This window comes from Lepidochelys kempii, chromosome 16 (assembly GCF_965140265.1).
Source record: "Lepidochelys kempii isolate rLepKem1 chromosome 16, rLepKem1.hap2, whole genome shotgun sequence".
NCBI lineage: Eukaryota > Metazoa > Chordata > Testudines > Cheloniidae > Lepidochelys > Lepidochelys kempii.
Genome location: NC_133271.1, coordinates 26,004,760 through 26,023,108, shown reverse-complemented (window position 1 = coordinate 26,023,108; position 18,349 = coordinate 26,004,760). Strand labels below are relative to the sequence as shown.

At 42.6% G+C, this 18,349-nt stretch overlaps 1 protein-coding gene across 5 annotated transcripts in view; it reads left to right on the top strand.

The window, feature by feature from the left end:
* DENND1A (DENN domain containing 1A) overlaps nucleotides 1–18,349 on the top strand; it is a 381,020-nt gene extending 362,671 nt beyond the window's left edge. For 4 of the 5 annotated variants that reach the window (XM_073313958.1, XM_073313954.1, XM_073313959.1 and 1 more), the window contains 3 exons: nucleotides 8,721–8,849; nucleotides 13,089–13,344; nucleotides 14,506–18,349. In XM_073313958.1, the coding sequence (XP_073170059.1) occupies nucleotides 8,721–8,849; nucleotides 13,089–13,344; nucleotides 14,506–15,825 (1,705 nt within the window). In that variant the 3' untranslated portion in view covers nucleotides 15,826–18,349. The remainder of the gene's footprint in view (nucleotides 1–8,720; nucleotides 8,850–13,088; nucleotides 13,345–14,505) is intronic. The other variant, XM_073313955.1, reaches the window with a different exon arrangement.

Here is an 18,349-nt window from a genome sequence, read left to right as displayed (position 1 = left end):
CAATTTATTTGAGCATGAGCTTTCGTGAGCTACAGCTCACTTCATCAGATGTTTACCGTGGAAACTGCAGCAGACTTTATATACACACAGAAATCATGAAACAATACCTCCTCCCACCCCACTGTCCTGCTGGTAATAGCTTATCTAAAGTGATCAACAGGTGGGCCATTTCCAGCACAAATCCAGGTTTTCTCACCCTCCACCCCCCCACACAAATTCACTCTCCTGCTGGTGCTAGCCCATCCAAAGTGACAACTCTTTACATAATCAAGTCGGGCTATTTCCTGCATAGATCAAGGTTTTCTCACATCCCCCCCACCCCCATACACACACAAACTCACTCTCCTGCTGGTAATAGCTCATCTAAACTGACCATTCTCCAGGTTTAAATCCAAGTTAAACCAGAACATCTGGGGGGGGGGGGGGTAGGAAAAAACAAGAGGAAACAGGCTACCTTGCACAATGACTTAGCCACTCCCAGTCTCTATTTAAGCCTAAATTAATAGTATCCAATTTGCAAATGAATTCCAACTCAGCAGTCTCTCGCTGGAGTCTGGACCCGAAGTTCCTTTGTTTTAAGATAGCGACCTTCATGTCTGCGATTGCGCGACCAGAGAGACTGAAGTGCTCTCCGACCGGTCCACGAATGTTATAATTCTTGACATCTGATCTGCGTCCATCCATTCTTTCACGTAGAGACTGTCCAGCCTGACCAATGTACATGGCAGAGGGGCATTGCTGGCACATGATGGCATAGATCACATTGGTGGATGTGCAGGTGAACGAGCCTCCGATAGCGCGGCCGATGTCACCAGGCCCTGTGATGGTGTCCCCCGAACAGATACGTGGGCACAATTGGCAACGGGCTTTGTTGCAAGGATAAGTTCCTGGGCCAGTGGCTCCGTTGTGTGGTATGTGGTTGTTGGTGAGTATTCGCTTCAGGTTGCGGGGCTGTCCGTAGGCAAGGACTGGCCCGCCCCCCAAGACCTGTGAGAGCGTTGGGTCATCCTTTAGGATAGGTTGTAGATCCTTAATAATGCGTTGGAGGGGCTTTAGTTGGGGGCTGAAGGTGACGGCCAGTGGCGTTCTGTTATTTTCTCTGTTAGGCCTGTCCTGTAGTAGGTAACCTCTGGGAACTCTTCTGGCTCTACCAATCTGCCTCTTTACTTCTGCAGGTGGGTATTGTAGTTGTAAGAAAGCTTGACAGAGATCTTGTAGGTGTTTGTCTCTGTCTGAGGGGTTGGAGCAAATGCGGTTGTATCGCAGAGCTTGGCTGTAGACGATGGATCGTGTGGTGTGGTCAGGGTGAAAGCTGGAGGCATGCAGGTAGGAATAGCGGTCAGTAGGTTTACGGTATAGGGTGGTGTTTATGTGGCCATTGTTTATTAGCACTGTAGTGTCCAGGAAGTGGATCTCTTGTGTGGACTGGACCAGGCTGAGGTTGGTGGTGGGATGGAAATTGTTGAAATCATGGTGGAATTCCTCAAGGGCTTCTTTTCCATGGGTCCAGATGATGAAGATGTCATCAATATAGCGCAAGTAGAGTAGGGGCTTTAGGGGACGAGAGCTGAGGAAGCGTTGTTCTAAATCAGCCATAAAAATGTTGGCATACTGTGGGGCACAGTATGCCAACATTTTTATGGCTGATTTAGAACAACGCTTCCTCAGCTCTCGTCCCCTAAAGCCCCTACTCTACTTGCGCTATATTGATGACATCTTCATCATCTGGACCCATGGAAAAGAAGCCCTTGAGGAATTCCACCATGATTTCAACAATTTCCATCCCACCACCAACCTCAGCCTGGTCCAGTCCACACAAGAGATCCACTTCCTGGACACTACAGTGCTAATAAACAATGGCCACATAAACACCACCCTATACCGTAAACCTACTGACCGCTATTCCTACCTGCATGCCTCCAGCTTTCACCCTGACCACACCACACGATCCATCGTCTACAGCCAAGCTCTGCGATACAACCGCATTTGCTCCAACCCCTCAGACAGAGACAAACACCTACAAGATCTCTGTCAAGCTTTCTTACAACTACAATACCCACCTGCAGAAGTAAAGAGGCAGATTGGTAGAGCCAGAAGAGTTCCCAGAGGTTACCTACTACAGGACAGGCCTAACAGAGAAAATAACAGAACGCCACTGGCCGTCACCTTCAGCCCCCAACTAAAGCCCCTCCAACGCATTATTAAGGATCTACAACCTATCCTAAAGGATGACCCAACGCTCTCACAGGTCTTGGGGGGCGGGCCAGTCCTTGCCTACGGACAGCCCCGCAACCTGAAGCGAATACTCACCAACAACCACATACCACACAACGGAGCCACTGGCCCAGGAACTTATCCTTGCAACAAAGCCCGTTGCCAATTGTGCCCACGTATCTGTTCGGGGGACACCATCACAGGGCCTGGTGACATCGGCCGCGCTATCGGAGGCTCGTTCACCTGCACATCCACCAATGTGATCTATGCCATCATGTGCCAGCAATGCCCCTCTGCCATGTACATTGGTCAGGCTGGACAGTCTCTACGTGAAAGAATGGATGGACGCAGATCAGATGTCAAGAATTATAACATTCGTGGACCGGTCGGAGAGCACTTCAGTCTCTCTGGTCGCGCAATCGCAGACATGAAGGTCGCTATCTTAAAACAAAGGAACTTCGGGTCCAGACTCCAGCGAGAGACTGCTGAGTTGGAATTCATTTGCAAATTGGATACTATTAATTTAGGCTTAAATAGAGACTGGGAGTGGCTAAGTCATTGTGCAAGGTAGCCTGTTTCCTCTTGTTTTTTCCTACCCCCCCCCCCCAGATGTTCTGGTTTAACTTGGATTTAAACCTGGAGAATGGTCAGTTTAGATGAGCTATTACCAGCAGGAGAGTGAGTTTGTGTGTGTATGGGGGTGGGGGGGATGTGAGAAAACCTTGATCTATGCAGGAAATAGCCCGACTTGATTATGTAAAGAGTTGTCACTTTGGATGGGCTAGCACCAGCAGGAGAGTGAATTTGTGTGGGGGGGTGGAGGGTGAGAAAACCTGGATTTGTGCTGGAAATGGCCCACCTGTTGATCACTTTAGATAAGCTATTACCAGCAGGACAGTGGGGTGGGAGGAGGTATTGTTTCATGATTTCTGTGTGTATATAAAGTCTGCTGCAGTTTCCACGGTAAACATCTGATGAAGTGAGCTGTAGCTCACGAAAGCTCATGCTCAAATAAATTGGTTAGTCTCTAAGGTGCCACAAGTCCTCCTTTTCTTTTTGAGAGATTTTTGACACTCAGCTCATCAGAATTAATGGGAATCGGGCACTCGGATCCAAAATCTTAGTCCTTTTTTGTTCACATCCTCTAGAGCGTCAAATTCCATGCACAGCAAGCCTCAGTATTTTGTGGAATATGTGTAATCTTAAGAATAAAACTTGATGGTATTCTATATTTTATATTTTCCTGTCCAAATTCTGAGTTGACTCCTATAAAGCAAAGATGGTTTGGAGACCATGGTACTTATATTATGACGTGAAGTCATCTGTGAGAAGAGATGGCTTTCTCTGGGACTCCAACATGGCTGTGTCAAGTTCCAGCCAAAACTCAGCATCTTTAAACTTAAAACTAAAACATCCTTAAAACTTGCCTACTGGCATTTTTCCTCTGTCTTATAGAGAATTATGGAAGTCACTGGTATGTTCATTGTATGTTTTTGTTCCATGATGCCAGTCTTGTTTAGAAGGCCAGAGAGGAATGGTGGCACTGAGAAGGTAGGCCATATGGGTTTGATAGCAGTATGGGAGGATGTAGATGCAACCAAGGGCCCTTCTCATCCAAAACTCCAACATGAAAGCATAGTCTTCCAAAGATCCCCTTACATCCTGTTGGTTAGTGAGGCAACATGGTCTAGGATTCAGATTGGGTCCAATTCCTGGATCTGCCACCAGCTTCCTCTGTGACACTGGGCAAGTAACTGAAATTCTGGGATTCAGTTCCTCCATCTAACATACAACCTGCCTTTGTAAAGAGATCTGATCTCTGCAGTGGAAGTGCGCTCTGTGCAGGCTAGTATTGTTTGAGATAAGCAAATAATGTTAAACTAATAATTTATTAGACTCTTTCCTGTTAATTGTTAGAGCAGATGCTGACTTTCTTCAGCTTATCCCGATTAGAAATTACTTGGTGACTTCTAATATTTCCTGTTCTGTAGATTGAGTGTGAGCAGTTCACTAAAAATTTACAGAATTCAATTTGTCAGCTCTCATTGGATGTCCAGGTCACATGGTATTGTTTCCATTACCTGATTGGATGAGTGTAACTCTTAGAATCAGATTTCTAGGGTGAATTCTAATGTTTGTCAATTAAAAATGTGCCTATTCACTTAACATTCAATGCTCCTGGGAACATTCCCACCAATAAACTCATGCCAAGATGGCAGAAGCTAATACAAAAGAAAAAAACAAGCAAATCCTGGAATTTTGTTGGTAGTACGTACCCGGGCCTAATGATTTTTCATACTCTACAGGAAAGTATTACAGGTGCGGGATTTGTGCTTTGTTCTTAATGAGAGACAAAATAGGGATTTCCCTAGTCTCTGGTCTCCACTTCATATTGGTAACAAGCACTCCACAAATCCAAACCCCTTATTCTCTTCATATTTACTACACCTAAAAGGGACCAAAACCCTTAGTTCCCTCGAGCAGTTGCACAGCTGTTCCAGGAATCAAGAAATATGTGAAATTTGGGATGCCCGGTGCATGGGAAAAACAATACAAGTGGGTCCACCCTGCTGCACCTGTACAACATGATCTGCATAATCAGAGGGGAAAGAAACAAAGCACCTACTTTAATATATATAAATTAAAGTTCCCTGTAAATTAAATAACCTTTTAAATTATTATAGAATTCCCTTCATTAATTCCCAAACCCCAGTGCTCAGTGATTTTCTATATTTTTATCTTAAGTACATTTAGGTGTCAATTAAATTTGAAATATCTACATTTGTCAGCATTTCATTTTTGGCCGGTGTGATGTGCTGCTGATTTGTCCATGCATCCTGACACATGAAAAAAGCTCCCAAGATGCAGATCTTCCTCATTAAAAAATAAATCCATACTATCATAATGGTACGCAGAGCCATGGAGCGCATCCCTGGCTTTATTGCACTGTGTTTCTGACATGATATTTTAAAAGGAACAGCCACAGCTGTCAGTACTGTCATATGCGAGTGCTAACTGAAGACATGTTAAACTAAACATTAGAAAGAGATCAGCAAGTCATCTGCATGGTAACTCAGCTAAGAGATTAGGTAGGCAGGAGCTGGTGCAGTCATGTGGAGATGATGAGGGTTGTCGCTGTGACGGACAGGATCCTTTTTTCCCTCTAAGACTACAGCATTGCCTGCCTTGTAGCTGGGCTTGCTGTGACCTGCCTTTTCAGAGACAGCTCTTTGTGTATGAAATCCTAGCAAGTAGTGGGTGGTAGACTGCAGGATCGTCGCTGAATTGGTTTAATGAGGGAATAGGCACTCTTTTTTTGATTCTACTGCCTCAAGCTAATAAAAAATTTAAACGTGGACATTTTAGATTGTTTGTCCCTTGTCTTTGACAAAAATCTTTTATGAAACTACAGCAGCAGCTGAATTTAAATAAGTTTTTATTATGAAATCCCACTTTGTCATGTAAGGTGCCTTAAAGCAAAAAAAAAAAAAAAAAAAAGTGCCTATTAACTGGCATTATAGCTTCCATCTTATTTATATTGATCTCCACTGAAATGCAATTTATTAGCTGATCCACCAGTCTGTCTTTTGAACTACCTCTTTCAAATTAGATATTCCTTCATGGTGAATTAATTCCACATTTTAAAAAAAAAATACTTGAATTTAAACAGACCCTAGCCAAACAAAGGAGGTCGTTAGTAACACTTTGGAAAGGAACTGAACTGACTTATCTGAAATTCACAACCTCCAGACTCTAACTGCACATAACCAAAAGGTTGAATTCCTCAGCAAAAATCTGTGGAAATTCCAAGTTTCTTCTGATTTCTGTGAAACTCTAGTAGGTTTGCTGGGCTACTGTCAAGTGGTAATTCCCATGTATGAGAGAGAAAAGGAGTGTTTATACATAAGTCAAGAAAGGATGAAGCATTTTTTAAAATGTTTTTGACTATAAAAGTCTTTGTTAGCCCCTTTTCTAACCTTCATTGAAATGTTCTTGCATATGTAAAACTAGTGCCGGGAGGAGTTTTTCAAACGTTTTGTAGCAAATGTAGCTTGCTTCAGCGCCAGCACTTTGCTTTCCCTGGAATGTCCATTACAGCATGAGGAGAGAGGAACAGCTCATGTGACCACTCCAATTGGAGTAACACAGACTACAGTATAATCTGATCAGCTGTGCACACCCCAGCCCCAGTTACTCTGGCCTAATTGTGAGTAAATGTTTATCACAAAAATCACAGTGGGCATCTCACACCCTCTTGAGTTGTTGTTGCCCACAGCTCCCAACTCTCTTCCTCTTTTCGACATGCTCTTTCAGCCCATCTTTCACAATAGTGGTCAGAACAACAGAACTAAGAAAACACTGAAGACTGATCTCGAACACAAGAGCCACCAGGCTTTAATATGCCTGTGCCATAAGGCCAACAAGTCTTCCCCCCCCCCCCGTCCTTATTTGGGTCCTCTTCCGATTTCAACATATTAGCCCACAACATAAACTGCTCTAATTTAATGTGCAAATGTGGTTCCATCATCTACAAGATAAGAACCTGCTCCTCACTGTACATACTGTGCCCAACTCTGCATCCACTGAAGTAGTAGGAGTTTTGCTGTTGATTTCAGTGGTAGCAGGATCAGGTCCTTGTCTTTTGATTTTCTCTATGGCTTTGTGCTTCTGATAGTGTATCGCTGTTCATGGAGATAGCTGGGATCTTACTCAGCTGTGTACAGCAGATGAAATGAATGTAGTTGGGCAGAGACCTCATGGGGATGGCTGAAAATGACGCATGCTTTCATAACCCTCTATGATTTATTTTCCCTTCCCTCCCCTTCCCCGCCTTTCATTGTTTAAGTCGTCTGGGAATGAAAAGCGGGCCCAAAAACACTGCTGTACGATAAGGCTCATGAGATTAAAATGCAGAGCTCTACGGTTAATAGTTTAAAATTGAATCTTTTTTTTTAAGTTTCTATTTGGGACTTATTAGTTCTTTAAAATGCTCTAAAAATATTTCCAAGAGTTCTTACATGCTAATGTTTAATAAGTGGCTTAGCCTTCCAGAGAGGAATGACAGATTTATGCTGTACTACATACATGCACTCTCTCCTGGTTGCTGCTAATTTTTCATTGCTCTTTTCTCCTTTGTATCCAGTATATTTCCAACATGGGCGCACTCTGCCATCTCCTCCACTTTTCAACTCAGGATCACTCGGAATGTTTAAAGCAGTAGTATCCACTTCATTTGCCCTGGAGCACATTCAGTAAATCATTTCTGCTTAACAGTGAAAAGAATAATCTAGCTTCTTTAAGATTAAACAAAACCAAATAAAAAAAGCAACTGGCAGCAACAATTATTAATGGAAAAGTATCCACAAAATCAGCGTCCCTGAAATACCTGTTCTATGTCCCATTCTCAGTTATATGCTTTCTCTTTCCCCCCATGTCTTCTCCTTACTATACAGATAGCCAGCTGTACATATGCACACCGAATTATGGTGTTTTCTTCATTATGGAACTTTGTCATTGACTTTAGTGGGCAAAAGATCAGACCTGGAGTTCTGATCTGTGTATTGTTTATTATATAGTTTGTGTGTTTATATGCCTATCGTCAATCTACTTATCTACAAACACACAGAGACATAGATATAATGTATGTTTACATGTAGGCACAGCTCATAGGATCAGCTGGACAAGACACATATTTTTATAACAAATAAATGTTTAAACAACGTCTCACAGATAAAAAGACTCACTGTAAAATCTTACTTGCAAAAACTTTAAACCACCATCTCCAGCAGAAAGACTGTGTATGTATTACAGTATATAACTAATGGGGGAGAGGGTAATATTTCATGTAGACACGTACTATACAGTATGTGTATAGTACATACACCCCTTTTCTAAAGCAGCACCTGGTAGCAACAATACCTCAAATCGGAGCAATTTTAAGACCAATATTAAGACATTAGCAGGCAGCATTTCTGGAGAGAGCAAGGTGTAGGTAAGTAGTGCAGCACTTCCTGGTACAATTAGTTGTGTGGCTTTGGGACAAGGAGGTTTGTCAAACATTTTGTGGATATTTGTCCCTCTTTACCCACTTGAGCAGTTCTCTTCTGCTTATCCTGCTTGATATCTCAACCTGTGTGTCATTAGATTGTACAATGAAGCTGAGAACAACTCAAAGGAATAATTTGGAAGGAGGTCAGATTGTTGGATGGAAATTGTGGTGGGAAGGCTGGTTTCCATCCTGGCTCCACTTACAGTGGTGATGGGTCTGCAGGTCCCAGCACCTTTTCCCAAGAGGCAGCAGTACTGGATGGTCTAGAAAAACAGTATGTTCAGCCTGCAAAGTTAAGCTGCACACTTACCCCATTGAGTCATATTGCATTCAGGCACTGGAGCAGTCAGTTGAGTTCAAAAATTACTTAGAACCTGAATTGCTTGGTTTTCTCTCCTCTCTGCAACTTTGAATGTGACAACTTGATAACTTCCTTTTCTCTTCCTGTTTCCTTCAGCCTTGTAAAGCCCATGCGACACTATACAGTCTTCCTCTCTGAGGACTCTTCTGGTGATGAATTTCAGCAGGAAGAGGATCCTGTCTCTGCCTTCTCTGAAAACTTTTTCTTCTCTGCTCCTTTTGAATGGTCTAGTCTTTATTCTTTCATTGTATTAATTCAGGCTTTGAACGGCGATATCTGCACCAGTCAAGGCTGCCTGCTTCTATGCTTGGATTTTTAAGAGTTTTTAAATCTTTTTATAGCACTTGATGACTGTATTAATATTTCTCCTGCTTGACTGTTCTGATTCTCTGAGGCATGCAAGAGCATGTGTTCTGCATGAAGCACTGTGCTATTTGTTGCCCACAATGTGGGTGCACAACTTATCGTGTTATTGGTGACTTGGGCTGTGTGGGAGGTGACCCTCCATTTAGCTTTTCTTTCCAGTGTATTGCTTTCCCCTCCTGTTTTCCTGCTCAGACCCTTTGCTCTTCTGCCATTCTTCTGCATCCAGGGCTACTTGTATGTTGTGAGTTGTCTTGTGAGCTTCTTATGCTTCAGTGCAGTCGTCAACCTTCTCTAGTTCCACCCTCTTATTTCCAGCCTCTCTGTTTCATCCCATACCAGGTCCTCAGTGGCTCCTGGAGGAGTAACCCTCAGGTTCCTCCCAAAGCCAGAGGATTTCCAAGGCGTCTCAGTGTGCAGTGTGACCCAAAATTACACAGGAAATAAAACAAGTAGTTAGTTGATCTTGCTTATTGTCTGTGCCCTTAATTGAACTCCCATTTTATTAACTTAATGTAAAGTACTTCATGGCAAGAACTTTTGACTTTACTCTTTATAAATTCCATTTTCAAATACAGTCCCAGAAATCATTCTTCATGATGGTAACAGTTACAATGCTTTGAGTTTCATAAATCAGTGTGCAGTTTTATTTAATCTTAGAGTGAGTGAGTGTATGTGTGTGAGAGAGAGATACCATATGTGTACTTATTTATCGGTAAATAGTAACTGCTAAGTTCATTCCTAAACCTCTCTAACACTTTTGAGCCCAATTTTCAAACAAAGACTCCTGCAGAGGATGTCTAAATCCTGAACTTAGAGGCCCATATCAACATTTTGGATTATAAATGCTTGTTTGAGGCACCTGTATATTGATTAGGTCATCAGCCATAGGATTTTGAAATCCTTCAAAAGCACCCACGTTTGAAAATTGGCATGTCTGTCAGTTTCCATGAAGTTGGTCCATAGAACAGAATGAAACAGACCTATATAAAGTATTCCCACATCTTCAGAATTGGAATAATCAGGCAGAAAAAAGCTCACATGGGGTGAAGTGCAGACTGACTTGTAATACACACCTCTAGTTGTCATTGGCACTCTGAACATACCTCTCAGGAGGGCAGCGAGCGGTAAGGCCGTGATCCAAGAGATTGATCCTAATGGGCCAGTCAGACCAAACCTGAGGTCCCCCCTCCCACCCACCCCCCCAAAAAAAGTTAATTCCTACAAAATACTGTTCATTCTTGCGACTCCATGCAATTCCTGGTTGTGCCCAAAGCCTGAGGATGAGGTGTTGAAATTTTGGGAGGAAGCCTGTTCTTGGACTATTTATGTCTGCTCCAAGAGCAGGAAGTGCCTGAAATATAGACAGCGCCTGGTCTCAAGTAGTTTCCACCACTGAGAATGACATGCAGTCAGATCTGAGTGCTTCTCCAAACCAAGCCTGCCTGTGACTAACTGCAGCTGTGTACGACTAGCCTGTGGGAAGGGGCTAACATGGTGGTGTCCAGGAGTCAGTGTGCTCTCAAAGGTCATCTGATTTGTGACCTGTAGCCCTAGCTGTTGCTACATGTGTGGAAATATTCAAAACTCGGAATAACAAGAATATGATTGAGAATTTTACCCTGCTCCCAGATGGCCAACTAGCACCGCAATGAGTTGGGAGGAACGTAATGGCAGCCAGAGCAGCTGACTCTTTGAGGATTGGAGGTTGGGTTCAGAGACCTCTAGTAGTGGGTAAGATTACCCCATAATGACAGAGAAGGCACGGGACATTTAAGACCCACCATGGGTTGGCCATCGGAGGACAGAAAGGAAGATCCTGCACTTGTGTGCTTACGTAGGGGGAAGACCCCAGAAATATTTAATTCACCCTGTTGTATTTTTCCAATAAGAGCTGATGTAAAGGAGTTGTGAGCAAGTTGTGTGTGAGATTAAAGATGGAAATTCTGATCACATCTGAAAGATCATGCGTTCACATGCCTTCACTAAGGTCCTGATCCAAAGCCTACAGAAGTCAGTGGATCTCTCTCTTTTGACTTCAGTGGATTTTGGATCCGGACCTGAGTCATCGTAACTGACACTATGCTGCATTTCCACCCTCATAAATCCCACCTGGTTGCCCCAACTCCTCTTCATGCAAACCTGAACTTGCATTTCACAAGATGTGGAATTAATTCATTCTATATCGCCCCTCATGAAATAGTTTTATGCTGTAGGAGAAGTCACTAGCTAGAGATATGCACTACTGGGTGCCTCTGTCTTGTGCATCATTTCATGGCTGTACCGATTGTTGAATGCCAGTGTTTGTGTAATGATGAATGAAGCAAGGTACACTTTGCTCATAAATTTGCATTATATATTTTTATATTTTTTATATTTTATATATATATGGAAAGAAAGAGAAGGATTCTTCCACATTACATTCCCCACACTCTCAAATATTTTCTCTTAATCCAAAGCCTTGTTTAAATGCCACTGAGAGACTGGCTGCTAATCAAATGCCATTCACCACAGAAATCATGTCAGGTCTCATTATTAATTGGATGCACATTATGCTGCTGTTCTCCCATACGCAGAACTGATATGCAAATCTAATGGTGTTCAAGGAATGTTTTTCTGAAGTACATGTGAGCAGTGTATTCTAGTAACCCAGGGGTTGGCTGTAAATGTAAAATAGATTTCCCCATCATGGACTGCAGTGTCTCTTGATAAGATGACACCAGTATAATCATTGAAACTATGCACAGTACTCCCAATTACTGCAAGAAAACCCCATGACTTACATTCAGTGCTGAGTTAGCTGGAATTTAGAGAATGTAACTGTGTGCAAAACACAGGCGTATTTGCAACTTCACTTTCTTGTTGGGAATATCCAACTTCCTGCATAAAACAACTGGGTCTCGTTACAATATTCTACTTGTGGGCGGGCTCAGAGGCAGCCAGAGTGGAGAGCTAGTGTCAGATTATTCATGCTCAAATACAGCTCTGCTCAGTGAGTTTTCAACTGCATCATCGCTGCTTTCTGTTCAACCCTTCCTTTTCAGTACCCATCTTCCTCCATTTAAAATCCTCCAGTCTTAAGTCTTTTTTTTCTTTCCACCTCTGCTCACTGTATAGCCACACTCCCTCTGTTAAAGGGATACTGTCAAATGTAATTTGCCCCCCAAAAATATAGTTTTCATAAACTTATAAGTAAAGAAATTGGACTGTGATATTTCTAAACTCCAGTGGAAAAAGATTTTTAAAAACCAACCAAATGTTCCCCTGCAAACATTGCAGCATTGTGCTAGAGTTTTGAGAACCATTACGTGATGCTGACTTGTCTATTTCATTTGTCCTGGCTGAGTGAAATGTAAAAAGTAAACAGCACAAATTGTGAAAAGTGTACTTTTACTTTAAAAATTCATTAGCTATTTGTAAGATAGGGAAATTAAAATAATTTTTAATGGGGCAGTAAGTGTCCTTTTAAAACTGAACTTCTCTATATCCCCTTCATTCCTGTGTTCTACTTCATGGTTTATAAAGATGCTAAATTATCATGACCACCTTTTCTTGACGTGTTGGAAGGATTGTCAAGAAAAGAGAAGGCAATGGAGTAACCATTCTTTTCTTGCTGCTGCTCACAGAAATGTGTTTATTGAATGTTTTATTGAAAGATCAGTTAACACAATTCAGATTTAAACTGTTTTCATCATCACAACGGAAATGCAAAAAGTCAACCAGCATCATCTGTAGTGAAAGTAAATGCATGCGGATGTTTTAAAGTATTGATAATCTAAGTAGTAATGATACCTAGAAGAAAATCTTACTTTTGAAAACATTCCACCTTAAACCCTCATGTCTCCTAAATTAGGCCCATGTGTATGTTAGTTTCAAAGTGCAACAAAAGGGAAATAAGTCTAAAATGTTCAGAATTCAACCCAATGCAATGGGCTCAAGCCAGCCCCTACAGGAGGTACCGTAAGGGTCACATGACAGGTGTATCCATGCTGAGATCACTCTTGGGGATTCACTTCCTAGTTTGAAATGTTGCACGCTTCAAAAAGGATTTGAAATAAAATAATTCTAGATGTGAGGTGATAAAGCATTTTTGTCTCTTAGGCCTCAGCCATACCGGGCCCTGAAAGAGTGTGATAGTGCCGATGGGGAAGAGGTTCTCAGTCCAGAAAAAGCAGAGGAGGCTCTGCCCCCAAACCCTCCTACGCCAGACAAGGTCACAGAAGTTAACCTCCTGGAGGACATTTTCACTAATTTAGAGGTGGAAAAACAGCCTCAACCTCTCAGCCAAGCCAAAAGCTTGGAAGACCTAAGGACCCCCAAAGAGGAGGGTGTGCTGCAATGTACTTTTGATTATCAGGTATGGGCATGATTTTATACAAGGTAAATGATAAAGAATGGAAGGGCTTCTGCAGAATTAAAGTACCCTCCATCAGCCAGCCTTCTGTAAGAAAGAATTCTGTATTTCAGTGTAAATGCATCCATTTCCCCCATCCTCTCCCAGTGTGTTCAGAAGATTTATTTCTGAATGAGAGATTATGTCTGTGGTCTTTTGTTGCAACATAAAAGCAAGGAGGAACCGAGACCTTCATTTTCAAAGCAGAAATCCCGATCCATTTACAAGGGTTTTTTTCCCAGAATCTGCCTTGTCCCCCAGCTGTAGTACATTGATATCCTTGAGGTTGGTGCTCAGCAATGCAAATACTAAGCAGTTTAGGAAGCGAAAGGATGGTACAGTAGTTAGGGCACTAGCATAAGACTTGGAAAACCCTAGTTCAAATCTCTGCTCCACCACAGCCTGGTCACTTTGCCTTTCTGTGCCCCAGGTCCCCATCTGTACATTGGGGATAATAGTCCCACAAGAATTTGTGACCATAAATACAGTAAAGCTTTTGAGGCAATCTGATATTACAGCAATGGGGGCCAGATGAGTACCTGGGATGGACAGGAGATTTCGCGGTCCCTTCATTTCTGAGTTGACTGCATTTTGGCCCACATGAGTCAAAAGGGGGAATCAATTTGTAAAGTCTCATCATTGTTTATGCAGCATGTTTCCTGAATAGCCTTCTTAGCAAGTGCAAAACTAAAACAAAGACCCTTTGACATCTTGTGCAACACCAAGCAAAGGCATGTAGCATCACTCCTATAATGATACTTAATGGCTTATATCCAGGTATTGCAGAGCATTTGCTGTATGTTAATTAAAGCTTTTGAGCCTGGTCTCCTCCACTTCCCCCGTAAGTAGATTTCACTGTGTGCCGATTACATTTGGGAAATGGAAGGTGCAGGGATATGCCCAATGTCACACAACCTATCCGTGGCAGAGCTGGAACTAAAACCCAGAGGCCTGACTTCCCGTCTCCTGTCCTCACACCTAAACCACAATCTTTTCTCTGTCCCTCACCTGCAAATGCTTGCAGCATGTGTGCATCTTTCTCTCCAGCCCCCGTGTTGCCCCCTATTGCTGTGCTGTTCACGTCTGTGCTGAGCAGATGTTAATCTGTCTTGTACTTTCTGGCAGAGGATGGATCTTGGTGAATCTGAGACAAGCAGGATTGTGCCATCAATGAAACTCTCTCATCCCTACAACAAGCTGTGGAGTATGGGTCATGATGACATGGCTATTCCTACCAAATATTCCCAAAGCTCACCAGAGAGGCCCCTGACTTCTTTTGGTACCATCCCATCAATCCCACGGAGACCCCGGAGCAGAGACAGCATCTTGGTGCCTGCAGAAAAGGAGGAAGGGAACACGACTGTTCAAGGGAACATCACCATCCCTAGACCACAGGGCAGAAAAACTCCTGAGCAAGGGATAGTCCCACCACCACCTGCACCCAGACCAACCAAACCCCAGATTCCAGCTGGGACAGCAGATGCAGTGAACACTTACACTATGGGACATAGCGACTTGGTTTCAGAGCTCATGCAGGGGCCCCTTGGAGCTGGGACTGTGTCCCTTGGCCCAGAATTCAGACAGTCAGTAACTTATTCCCCTCACCCCTCTCAGCTTCTATCCAGTTCTAGCAGAACGACTGCGATGCTTCAGCCAGTCAAGGTTAATACGGAAAATGCCGGTAGTGAAAGTGACTATCTTCTTAGTCTGCTGGATCCATTAAAAACAACCAGCTGGCAAAACATGGGACCCCAGCAAGACTCTCGCAGTATGCAGAGCTCAGCCTCTCCAAGCTCTGCTGCTGGCTTTGCTTCAGTGGTGGGCGACTTTGCATCTCCTCCGCCGGCACCATTCACCCAGCCGCTGGGATACCCTCCTTCAGCACCGCCATTTCTGCAGCCATCCCTCAATCCATTTACACAGACAGTGCCAGCAGCCCTGACGATATCGCTGGTCAGACCCCCAGGGGGACCCTTTACCCCTCCTTTAGGTCACACTTATAGCTCCAGCTTCATGATACCTAATTCTGGCTTTTACCAACCACAGCGACCTAAACCAAACATTTCAGCGTTGTCCATGCCCCATCTGTTTGGCCAGGCTGCGACAACACCACAGGCTAGTTCCTTACTGCAGCAAAGCCGGAACCCTTCCCCAGCCAGCTCTCTGCAGCCAGCACGTTTAAGTGGTCCTTCTAAAATCAGAACATTACCAGCGAGCCATTCTGGCTCCAAGATAGATGTCAAGCCAGGGTTGGCGCTAAGTTGTAACGACCCCCCTCTGATTCCCCCGAGGCCCACGAAGGGCTTAGAGTCAGTGTTACTTCCCTCAAAGCCTGAGGAGACAAAAGATCCATTTGAAGATTTGTTAAAAAAGACAAAACAGGAGGTTTCAGCCACCCCAGGTAAAGTAGAACAGCTCAGAAAGCAATGGGAAACCTTTGAATAATGCCCCACCCTATCTTCTTTCTTTTGGGAGGTGGATTTTTTATTTTAATATTATTATTATTTGAGCCAGCACCAAAACATGTTTCTTTATATGGAAAGTTACAGACACAGGAAACACACCTGCTTTTCTAGAATTCACATACCAGTGCTACTGGCTGGAGTCCATTTTGCTGATGAACCCCCACATTGTCCCATTACTCGCTATGGTTTCTCACTGGTATCCTAGCTGACTTCTTGCCTGCAGTCAGTGAAAACTCCAGTGACTCTTGCACCGGCCAGAGCATTCAGGTTATTAGGTTATTCTTTTCTTTTTCACAAACAGCTTTTTCAAGAAACTACTGAACCAGAAACTGCTCATTCCCTCCCTTGTATTCTCACAGTCCCAGGCACAGCCTGGAACATGACGCAGCATGTAGTTTTTGCTTCCTACCTGTGTGAACAGTGTTCAGATCAATTTCTTCAATTACACATATTGCTTATAATGTTTTGCTTACATATGTAGTGTGCAGCAAACTAACCAAGACTTGTGGTTTGTATTGAGTTAATCCACTGGGCTTAAATTGAGTTTGTTTAATAGCCTGTCTAGCAATATATACACTTGACTAATTACACAATTTTATCAGCTTTTGTTGTAGGGTTTGGGGTTTTTTTTTTTTACACTCACCCCACTACCACCACCCACAGAGCAGGGACTTCTTCAGTACAAAATTCATTACAATTCCCAGTTACAGCAAAACTCCAGCACAGAGCAAAGCCTCCTGCAGCTCAGGGCTCGATCCTCTGTCTCCAGTGGGAAACTGGAAGCACCAGCAATTCCGTTTTTAGACAAAGACATCGGAAGATGTCTTTTGATGGAGTTCTTAAACTATCTCCCAGTTAATCCGTAATTGTATGTTAATATTATGTATAAATGTTCTAGATGGCAGTATTTGAACTGGACGTAATAGTATCTTATTTTATTACAAAAAAGAGAACAAAAATCAGGGCATAAATATTCCCAGCTCTTGAGTTCTCCAAGTCATACAGTAGTACATTGACTAGGAGGCCTGGTTTCAGATTGGTAAAGCCACCGTACGTGTCTGTACGCAGAAATCACAAACTATAAATATTGCTGAGTAAGTGATATAACATTAGAAAATAGGTGACAGCTGCCTATCATTGCTGTATTTTTGGAAGCACTAAGTGCCACCTTGACGCAGCTGAGCTCTTATCACCGTGTTCAGGGCTCAGCCTCCCTCATTCATCCTGTCTGAAAAGTCATGAACTTTGTTCCTACTTTTGCTGAGAACACAAATGGGGGGTGGGATCATGTGATGTACTATAAAGCAATGAACATGTTAAAGGATTTATTGATTTGCATTTTGCAAGACATTTCTCTCTGGCCACCATGACCTCAAACATTTCAATGCTTAAGGTTGGCATTTCTTATAAAAACTGCTACCTTTACAGTGATCATTTTTGTTTGTGTTACTTAAGTGTTGTTGGGTTTTGGTTTTTTACTTGGACACAGGTTGCTTTAAAAAAACCTACTCAAAAGTGAGTTTGTCACCATTAAGTCTTTGCTTAAGTAAAAGAAGCAGTTGTGGACATATGGGAAATTCCTGAGAGGCTCTATCCAGATTCTCTCAGTATACGTGTTTTGTTCCTATAGCCTCCTTGGAGGCTCTCTTATTCTAGTGTGTTAAAATGGCTGTCTGCATTGCAATACAAGAGAAATCTACTCTAATAACCGAATGCCAACAGTCTGGGGGAGACCCTAATGTTGCATTTGTTATCGTTCTGTAAAATACTGTTGCTTTTACAAGCCATTCAATCAGTTTTGTATTATTTCTTTTTTCTTTCTTTCTTTCTTTTTTCCTGGAAGACGGGTGGTTTTGATATTGCCTAGTTCTGAATAGTAAAATATTTAAAGTCTGCAAGATTAGCTGCATTTTGTTCTAGACTATACAGAATGTGAATGACTGGGTTACCATTTTGGTCTGGAATCTCTGAACCCCTTTAGCTGCTGTATGCTGAGTCATAAAACTTTCTCAGTTCTCATAGGTGTACACTATAAAGTGGTGCATATGAATTGCATTTACATATACTTCTAGTTTCTCCTTTTTAATGCTATGCACTGACTGTGTACTGAGTATTCCTTTTAAACTAAGTGGGAAAATGCTACGGTATTTCTGTATCATTGCAAGGTATTTTCCAGCCTTATTTAATGTTTTATTCTGTTCACCAATTTCTATAACGTATTCCAGAATGCAGTCTTCTACACTGTTCTTTTGAAATGCACAAACACTCCTTGATTTTAAGAGGCCAATCCTGAGACACTGAAACGTATTAAAACACTTTATCATGTTATTCACTCTTCACTTTATTTTACAGAAGGAAAAAACAGGTGGGCCCACCTGAGAAAAATCCTTAATAGTAGTGAACACTTTGCTAATGTTTGTCCTTTTCCTCACTTCTTGGGTTGAATTTGCAAATAAGGGAATCCTTTTTGCAGGTTTAGCATAATAAAAGAATCAAACCATCAA